The sequence below is a fragment of the Oncorhynchus gorbuscha genome, linkage group LG11 (genome assembly GCF_021184085.1).
Source record: "Oncorhynchus gorbuscha isolate QuinsamMale2020 ecotype Even-year linkage group LG11, OgorEven_v1.0, whole genome shotgun sequence".
Taxonomy (NCBI): Eukaryota; Metazoa; Chordata; class Actinopteri; order Salmoniformes; family Salmonidae; genus Oncorhynchus; species Oncorhynchus gorbuscha.
Genome location: NC_060183.1, coordinates 23,760,128 through 23,767,744, shown reverse-complemented (window position 1 = coordinate 23,767,744; position 7,617 = coordinate 23,760,128). Strand labels below are relative to the sequence as shown.

General features: G+C 38.7%; 1 protein-coding gene across 1 annotated transcript; it reads right to left on the bottom strand.

Moving 5' to 3' along the window:
- Positions 1-1,828: 1,828 nt before the first annotated feature.
- On the bottom strand, positions 1,829-7,588 carry gnptg (N-acetylglucosamine-1-phosphate transferase subunit gamma). The gene is made up of 11 exons (XM_046369041.1): positions 7,428-7,588; positions 4,749-4,803; positions 4,574-4,641; positions 4,353-4,407; positions 4,059-4,142; positions 3,833-3,926; positions 3,531-3,645; positions 3,333-3,415; positions 2,919-3,044; positions 2,669-2,750; positions 1,829-2,522 (listed from the first exon to the last, which is right to left on the bottom strand). The coding sequence occupies exons 1-11, from the start codon at positions 7,492-7,494 to the stop codon at positions 2,440-2,442; spliced, it is 912 nt and encodes a 303-aa protein (XP_046224997.1). The 5' UTR covers positions 7,495-7,588; the 3' UTR covers positions 1,829-2,439.
- Between the last annotated feature and the right edge of the window lie 29 nt (positions 7,589-7,617).

The window sequence follows — 7,617 nt, the reverse complement described above, 5'->3', positions numbered from 1 at the left end:
ATTAGATTACAATGTTTGACCATCACTCCATGCCATCAGGTGAGTATGTATTAATTATCAGCAATTGTCTATATGGTGTTGATGGCTATAGCTGATCCTTCCCTCCACCAAATAATGGCAGAGATAGGAATTAAGATGAATCGTTCAATTGTTCAATCATTCTCAATGGTAATGTGATTATAAACTGGGTGGTTTGAGCCCTGAAAGCTGATTGGCTGATTAGAATCTGGTTACCAACATATCAGACCGTATACCACGGTATGACAAAACATTTATTTTTACTGCTCTATTTAGGTTGCTAACTAGTTTATAGTAGCAGTAAAGCACCTCGTGGGTTTGTGATATATGGCCAATATACCACGGCTAAGGGCTGTGTCCAAGCATTCTGCGTTGCGCCGTGCATAAGAACAGCCGGTAGCCGTGGTATATTCACCACATACCACCCCTCGGGCCTTATTGCTTAAGTATACTCTATATCTGTAGAGAAATTGGTGGGTGTACTGCGTATACCTGTGAATGGCCACCACTACACATCACTTGGTTATTGAAGCTGGCAGTGACACTACATATATAGGCAGGCACAACACTGCTGTCCTTCCTTGCAATGTATGACTCTTTCCGCTTTCATTCTTTCTTCCCACCCTGCCTCCTTACACCCAGTTTTAAGCATTTCATCCCTCGTTCCCTCCCTCCACAGCTTTAAGCGTCAACCTCTCCTTCCTTCTATCCCTCCCTCAAGCCCTTGGCAGTCCCCATAATTGGAAACATTCCCTTTAATTGATTTTTTAAAATTACCATTCCTCTTCCTTGCCGAAAGGGTTGTCCTGTGTCTGAACTAGTTTCATTTGGCTTGTTGTATAATAACATAATTCCATCTTCATTCTCCACTCCATAGAGACTCTGGGTGCATAGTTAGTCCCTTACAATCCCTCACATGTTCAGTAGAGAAACACATCAGCCCATGGCCCAGTTCCCCAAAAGCATGTCAAGGCTAAATTAATCGTCAGAACCTTCGTAGGAACATCGTTAAAACTCAAATCAAAATTCGAATACAATTTTATTGGTCGCATACACGTGTTTAGCAGATGTTATTGAGGGTGTAGCGAAATGCTTGTGTTCCTAGCTCCAACAGTGCAGTAATATCTAAAAAATACACAAATCTAAAAGTAAATCATGGAATTAAGAAATACAGATATATTAGGATGCGCAATGTCGGAGATCAGAGTGTGTATATAGATGGTACCAGTCAAAAGTTGGCACACCAACTCATTCAAGAGTTTCTTTATTTTTACTATTTTCTACAATGTAGAAATTGGCACAATTGGCCCAGCTTCATCCAGTTTAGGGGAGGGTTTGGTTGGGGAAGGCAGTCATTGTAAATAACACATGGAATCATGTAGTAGCCAACATTTTTAAACAAATCAAAATATATTTAATATTTTAGATTCTTCAAAGTAGCCACCCTTTGCCTTGTTGACAGCTTTGCACATTCTAGCAACCAGCTTCACCTGGAATGCTTTTCCAACAGTATTGAAGGAGTTCCCACATATGCTGAGCACTTGTTGGCTGCTTTTCCTTCACTCTGCGGTCCAACTCATCCCAAACCATCTAAATTGGGTTGAGGTCAGGTGATTGTGGAGGCCAGGTAATCTGATGCAGCACTCTATCACTGTCCTTCTTGGTCAAATAGCCCTTACACAGCCTGGAGGTGTGTTGGGTCATTGTCCTGTTGAAAAACAAATTATAGTCCCACTAAGCGCAAACCAGATGGGATGGCGTATCGCCAGTTAAACAATAAGAATATATGTAAACAGCCTACAAGAAGAAGCCTGTTTAAGCACCTTTTTAATGTCATATGACAAAATAATTGGCATTTGGGGTCCCGAGTGGCACAGCAGTCTAAGGCACTGCATCTCAGTGCTAGAGGCATCACTACAAACCCTGGTTCGATCCCGGGCTGTATCACAACTGGCTGTGATCGGGAGTCCCATAGGGCTGCGCACAATTGGCCCAGCGTCATCCGGGTTAGGGGAGGGTTTGGCCAGGGAAGGCAGTCATTGTAAATAACAATTTGTTCTTACCTGACTTGCCTAGCTCAAGGCTGTAACTTTTCATTTTCTTAAATGTATTTTCTGGATCAAACAATTTACATCTTCAGTGTACTTCCTTTGATAGCAGAGGTATGTATGATTTCTGTCCAGACAGACAATAGAGTTGAAAAATAAATATTCTAAGGATGTAGCTATGCCATTGGGGAGTACAGATACACCTCACAGTCAAGAAAACATGGTTGTTTATCTAAAATTGTATTTAGAATAAACTTTTTTTTTTTTTAACTTGAATTCTCTAATGTGTAATTGCCATGTTTATTGTGTGACATCTGCCTTCTCTGCTGTTCAGTTAGTGGCCTGCAATATTTTGTGTAAATGTCTGGAATCCTCAGAGTAGGTCTGCGATGAGGCCGTTGTCCCCTCTCAGGTGCCGATTTTGCACAGTCACACTCACTGGAATCTTCGCCTTAGCTGTCCGTAGAGGGAGGGAAGGGTGCAAACATGTTAACATTATGGACAAATGCAATCATAACATGTTACTTACGAAGGGATTCATTTCCTACATCTATTCATGGAGAAGTATGGACTTGTACATTAATAATAATGCTCTGACTCACCTGCTTTTGACTCATGGGGAATGTTGTGTTGAGTGAGGAGACCTTGCAATCTCTCAATCTCTTCCCTCTGTTTACGGACATCCTGTATAAAACAAGCATCCGTAGAAATGTAAACTAATACAGCTTCTCAATGACATTTAATGTATATGGATAGCTAAACTAGAGCATTAGCTGAAAGCTCTAAATGTCAGGGCTTCCATTTACTACTCATGGTCACGAATGGTTTTTGGATTCTCTCCAGTGAACCTACCTCATTGCACTTCTGCAAGGAATCATGCGTCTTTGAGGTAGTTGTGATATCCGGCTTCTCCTTTACCTTTTGGTTCTTTAGGAAACCAGCATCCTCAAAAATATCCCTCAGTAGATTATTGTAGCCCTGTAATATACACATACACGTTAGAGGACTTCTTAAGCGCTTTCAAGACAAGAAGTGAAACTCCAGAGTGGATTTCGCCCAAATAGACCTGATTCCTATTTTCTCCACTAATTGGCTTTCAAGCACCGCCGACCGCTCCGTTGGGTTGAATTCCGCCTCATTGAAATTGATTAGGCCATCCCGCCTGCCGCTTTGTCTGCGAACACCTTTAAACTCCTGTGTAGTCCTACACTCATAAGTGCTATGAAAGGGCAAGGTCAATGCCTATGTTAGTAAGTAAAGTCGTACCTGCTCAGTAATGAGGTTCTCATAGCGGGCCTGTTCGATTTCATCCCATTCCATCTGCAGCTTGTCACTCAGAGTTGGGTACACTTGATGAGAGGACACATGTGTGACTCAGAACGTAAACAAGCACCATCTTAAAACGTTAAAGATGAAAAAATATATATATATTTTTTAAAGAGTCCCTGCTTTTGCTCGTCTTACCTAAGAGAGAATGTGGGTGGCATACAAGTGGGGTCTCAAAGCTTAGAGAATACACACAGGTAGTGGGCTCTGACACTTGAGCCAACTTGCTACTTCCACCGCAGGTCAGAATGACCTAGTGAAACGAGAGAAAAAAAAATGTTTTCACAAAGAACAGTAACCGCAACATTCCAACTCTGCAATGTCTTTAAAGGCCTTTCACAACGCTCGCTGACCGGGTTTGCACGTTTTACTCACAAACGCTCGCCAATCCTGCTTTGTCAATTGGCCTCTGGGAGGAATGAGCACAAGCAATTTATTACCTTTGTTTGCCTATTTTTATTCCCACAGGCATCTCCCTCTCTCATCCACATGGCCAAAAAGGTGTTGTTCACAATCTCCCACTCCTGCCAGATTCTGTTGGAAAGACAAAGGGTGTAAACTGATGAATGGAAATAATGTATTCACAGGATAACATGCTTCAAATGAATCTTATTCACTTGATAGGATGAGTGCAGTTTGATATTGTGTTGTGGAGGATCCACTCACCCCAGTATGCCACTGTAAGCGTTCCACCTGAATGACTGCTCATGCTGGGTGATGTTGTGGAATGGACAGAATTCATATTTATACCTAAACAAAATAACACAATGATTTATTTTCAAATATACATATTTTCTACACATGTCATCTTGCAGCCTTGACTAGCGGTGAATCAAACAATTGGAAAACTGGTACAGAAATCAAAGATGAGTCCTAAACAGTTTGATCGAAACTTTGCCATAATGTTCACTGCAGCAATTAGGTGTTAATTTTGTAGGCGCTCAGTTTCCCAGTACTTACGTGGACTCTATGTAACTGAAGCACTTTCCTGCTAGTCGGCGGAGATGTGCTGGTCCTATAAAGAAAGGATTAGAAATGTTATGAGAAGAGCACAAGTAAAAAACAGGGCTGTATGTATACTGTATACAGTGCTAGGTATGGTCATACTGAATGCATGCTAGGAATGGTCAGTTTAGACAGACAAGTAACTGCCAAAATAAAAGGAAACATATTCTTATTACCTGACACTGGGCCTGGAGTCACCTTGGGCTGGAGTCTACTTCCTTGGGCCAAAAAGGGATTGTTGAGCCTAGAGAAATAGGAGAGAACCACATTACACTGACTGAATTAGTATGTTTTATACATTTAACTTTTGAAACATATCTAAATGCAATTATAGAATAACATATGACTTACCCAAATGTATTTGGTTCCTCAACAATCTTCATTTTACCAGCAAATGAATAGGGGCCTAAAATATAATAATTAATATAATTTAATAATAAATAATTTTAACAAGAATAAACCATCTGCATCCACACTAAAATTAGAAACATTAGAAGAAGACTGAGGAGAACTTTGAAACTATTGTGCAATCCTTTAAAGCACCATTTTTGGGATGGTCCTCCCTCTAACATTCCGAGCAAGAATTGAAATAATAAAAAATGAGTTGCTCCTACAATCAATTACAAACTGAGCACGTTGCCTCAATCTACCGCAAGGTTTTTTAAAGAAGATCAATGAACTGATCACTAAATGTATATGGAATTCAAAGCAACCTAGCATTGCCCTTGAGAAACTAATGATGTCAAAATATAAAGGAGGCATGGCACTTCCAAATATTAAAAGATATTGCATATAACAAGATAAACCGTATACTGGCTCTACCCACCAAAAGAACCCCCTGTTGGTTAGTAATTGAAGAAATATCCCACCCCATGCCACTTAGATTGATAGATATTTGGGAAGTATTCCCTATGCAAAAAAGGCCATCCAAAAATATCTGCTTCTTGGAATGTTCTTAAAATTGTTGGAAATAAAGACGCAGTTTCCATATGTACCTCTCTCCAAGCAACCATCTGGAGCAATCCACACATATTAATAAATCAATCACAGATCAGTATTGTGGAGAGGTTAGCTAGAGATGGGAGTTTGCATAGTGGCGGATTTGTATAAAGATGGTAAAACTATGGATCTGAATGAACGGAAGGAAAAGGCCGGCTCTATCAACCATTTTGGAATCCTTCAGATTGTTCAGGCAGTCAAGTCAGAATAAATAACCATTTATATATAAACATGAGTTTAAAGTATTGGAAAATTTCATAAAGGATGTCCATTCCAAAAACCACCTGGCATCAAGTGTATAAATTCTTAAATGAAAAACAAGGGCACTACACACTTCCCTTAAGAGAGAAATGGGGTAAAAATGTGAATATTCATATACAAGTAATTGAATGGGAAAGGGTATGGAAAAACTGTTTTAAACCGTGCAGAATCTAAAACACAAATGGTTCAGTGTTATATAATTAATAGAACCTACTGGACACAAACATACACATGGCAAAAATGACAACCGACAGCAAATGTTGAAGATGTATATCAGATGATGCTGGGCTTGCGCATATGTTGGTCAAGTGTTCTAAACTGGAAGCATATTGGAAAATAATATTCTCTCTATTTCTAGGAGCAATATAAAAACAGACTACACACAAATGCAGCCTTTATCTTGCTGGGAAAATACCGCAAATGCTCTCTCATAGTTAAAAGGGTCATTTTAAGGCATTGGAAAAAAGAGGAACCGCCATCATTTGCAGAATGGCTCCAGCTGTCAATGAATAGCCAACTGTAACATTTTTGAAAACTATTGCAAATGGACATGGAAAGTCACATGAATACGAACAAATTTGGGCTAAGTTTATAGCTACTGTCTTGAAGTGATCGAAAAACGGGGAAATGTATGTAATTTATAATTAATACTAGTGTGTATTGATACCAATTGCTAATATGTAATTGGACACAAATCATGCTCATAATGTGAAATTGCTCAAATGCTAATAGTTTACCTAATTTCAGTTTGTGTACAATTGTGTTATCTAAACCGCTGTGAAATATATTTTCAATAACCAAAAATATTGTGTTTTCAGCAGTTTGAAGCTGGTGAACAAAACCAAAAGTAAAAAAAGCAAAAACTAAACTTCAGCACAGAAAGTACAGAAATGGCGCGTATAGAACATACCTACCGCTTCATTTCTATTCTCAATGAGATTGACAGATCTATAACTCACATTGCTATGTTCATTTCATCAGGTCACCCAAAAATAATACATATTGCATATTTAATTTAAAAAGTTAAACATTTGAGTGACAATTTGTCAGCAGGGTTAATCATGAATATAAAAGCATATACATGTACAATAAAATCTAGAGCCACATAATGTGAAATATATACAGTACCAGTCAAAAGTTTGGACACAACTATTCATTCCTGAGTTTTTCTTTATTTGTACTATTTTCTACATTGTAGAATAATAGTGAAGACATCAAAACTATCAAATAACACATATGGAACCATGTGTTAAACAAATAAAAATCTATTTGAGACTCTTCAAAGTAGGCACCCTTTGCCTTGACAGCTTTGCAGTCTTGGCATTTTCTCAAACAGTTTCATGAGGAATGTTTTTCCCCAACAGTCTTGAAGGAGTTCCCACATATGCTGAGAACTTGTTGGCTTCTTTTCCTTCACTCTGCGGTCCAAATCATTCATCCCAAACCATCTCAATTGGGTTGAGGTCTGGTGATTGTGGAGGCCAGGTCATCAGATGCAACACTTCATCACTCATGATTACATGTGTTATTTCATAGTTGATGTCTAAACCTATTATTCTACAATGTAGAAAATAGTAAAAATAAAGAAAAACCCTTGAATGAGTAGGTGTGTGCAAACTTTTGACTGGTACTGTATATATTTAACTGCTCTATATTTCGGTTACAATGTTTGATTTCGCAATACGCTCCTCTAAAACCTAACCCGGAATAAACGTTGAAACGACAGATGCTGTTTTGTTTGAGTACATGAATTAAGTGAAAAATACTTACTCAGCAGGGTAAGACAGAGCAGATATATCCATAGTAAATGTAGTATTCTAGTAGATGTATAATACATTATTAGTGGACTTTCATTTACTTCTTTACTAGCTATATAATCCGTGGCTATTCTTTGTTTGTTTTACAAGTAGTGGCCACGTGACCATTAGGGAAACATGGGAAGAAGTCAGCTGACCATAAT

What these genes read in the sequence shown, in the direction of transcription:
- gnptg (XM_046369041.1), bottom strand. Translation starts at nt 7,494, where the DNA reads ATGTATTATACATCTACTAGAATACTACATTTACTATGGATATATCTG. An exon ending in CCACCCACATTCTCTCTTAG is followed by an intron (nt 3,416 to 3,530) that starts GTAAGACGAGCA and finishes CCTCTCATCAAG; the next exon opens with TGTACCCAACTCTGAGTGAC. An exon ending in AGAACCTCATTACTGAGCAG is followed by an intron (nt 3,045 to 3,332) that starts GTACGACTTTAC and finishes TGTATATTACAG; the next exon opens with GGCTACAATAATCTACTGAG.